At 38.3% G+C, this 1,737-nt stretch overlaps 1 protein-coding gene across 1 annotated transcript in view; it reads right to left on the bottom strand.

Annotated features, from left to right (window-relative positions):
• The window catches only part of CCDC173 (coiled-coil domain containing 173), a 59,354-nt gene that overhangs the window by 46,593 nt on the left and 11,024 nt on the right, over window positions 1–1,737 (bottom strand). Inside the window, exon 2 of the mRNA XM_007953447.2 lies at window positions 927–1,153. Coding sequence (XP_007951638.1) covers window positions 927–1,153 — 227 coding nt within the window. The remainder of the gene's footprint in view (window positions 1–926; window positions 1,154–1,737) is intronic.

The following is a 1,737-nucleotide window of genomic DNA, read 5'->3' as shown; positions in this document are numbered from 1 at the left end:
CACCCCTGGTAACCAACAAAGAAAATTTCCTTCTATAGATAAACATTTCCTTAACTTTTACAATAACAGATTAATACAATATTTGTCCTTTTGTGATTGACTTATTTCACTCAGCATAATGTCCTCCAAGTTCATCTACGTTATGCGGTGTTTTGCAGATTCTACGTTATTCTTTAGCATTGCATAGTATTCCATATGTATGTACCATAGTTTGGTTATCCACTCCTCAGTTGATGGACTTTAATTGTGATGATGATTTCACTAATGTATTCATATGTCACGGGGCCTTGGTGGTGCAGTGCTGAAGCGCTTGGCTGCTAACCAAAAAGTTAGTAGTTCAAATCCATCAACCTCTCCATGGGAAAAAGATATGGCAGTCTGCTTCCATAAAGACAGACTTGGAAACCCTATGGAGCAGTCCCTGTCCTATAGGATCACTATGAGTTGGAATGGGTATGATACATTATGTCAAAATTACCAAACTGTACACTTTAAATAAATACAGTTTATAATATGTCAGGAGCCCTGGGTGGTACAAACATTTAACATAGTTGGCTGCTAACCAAAAGGTTGGTGTTTGGAGTCACCCCAGAGGTGACTCAGAAGAAAAGCCTAGTAATCTTCTTCCAAAGAAACAGCTATTTAAAACCCTATGGAGTACAGCTCTATTTTGATACAGACAGGGTCACCAGGAGCTGCAATCTACTCAACAGCAACTGATTTGGTTTTTTTTTTTTTTTTTTGGTTTTATTTATTTGTTTTTTTGCTTATTATGCCAAGTATACCTTACAAAAGCCATTAAAATATTTTCAATGCATTTTTATGGTATTTTACACATGAAAATATCTACTAAAAAAAAAGTATATAAAAGAGTACTAAAACACAAGTTGTCAGTACATGTGTATTCCTGGGTGGTTAATACTTACTGCGTATGTATTAGTCCAGTGTTTTACTACTTCCTGGGATCGAAAATGCATTTCTTTTTTTGCCTTTCTTTCTGCACGAAGGCATGCTGCTTCTCTTGTCAAACGGTCAAGGCTATCTTGAATCCTTTTCCACTCATTGTATGGCATTATGGTGACCTGATGGAGATCAACTCTGCTAGGTAGATGAGGTGGATAGAGAACTTGGTCTTCCTTAGAGTTCTTCATTTCTAATAAATTAAAAAAATGAATATTAAAGACTTTAAGATGTATTTAAGTCGAGTTCCAGTAAGATGGTGGAAAAGGCAGACAGACGGCACAGACCCTCTTAACAAAGGGGAACCAATTGACAAAAGATAATCCTGGAGCCCTGAGCTTTGAAGGGAAGGATATAGAAGTAGACTAAACTCCAACTAATAGAACTTGCATGAAAACAACCAAAAAGAAGACAAACAGAGCTGCAGTCTGTCAGCAATCCTGATGGCACAGACAGCTTAGATACTCCCCAGTGGTGTTAAGACCTAAGAATTAACCTAAAAATTGGCCCTACTAGCCAGGGGCTGCATGGAGGACTGCACTGGCATTGGTGAATAAAAGGGGAAGCAGGAAAGAGGAAGGTGGGCTGAGCTGTGGACTTCTGCCTTTCCAGAGGGCACAGCCATTTTGACTGTTTACAAGTGGTTTGACAATTTTGAATATTTAAAACGACAGCATTCTGGAGTTCTGGTAAGATTGCAGACTAGGCAGAAGGACTGCACAAATCCTCTTCAACAAAGAAAAGGGAAACCAATTAACACAGACACAGAAGATAATC

The sequence above is a fragment of the Orycteropus afer genome, unplaced genomic scaffold, assembly GCF_000298275.1.
Source record: "Orycteropus afer afer isolate SDZICR_OR568_19922 unplaced genomic scaffold, OryAfe1.0 scaffold00001, whole genome shotgun sequence".
Lineage (NCBI taxonomy): Eukaryota > Metazoa > Chordata > Mammalia > Tubulidentata > Orycteropodidae > Orycteropus > Orycteropus afer.
The sequence above is the reverse complement of the archived record's forward strand: the minus strand, read 5'-3'. Positions and strand labels throughout refer to the sequence as shown.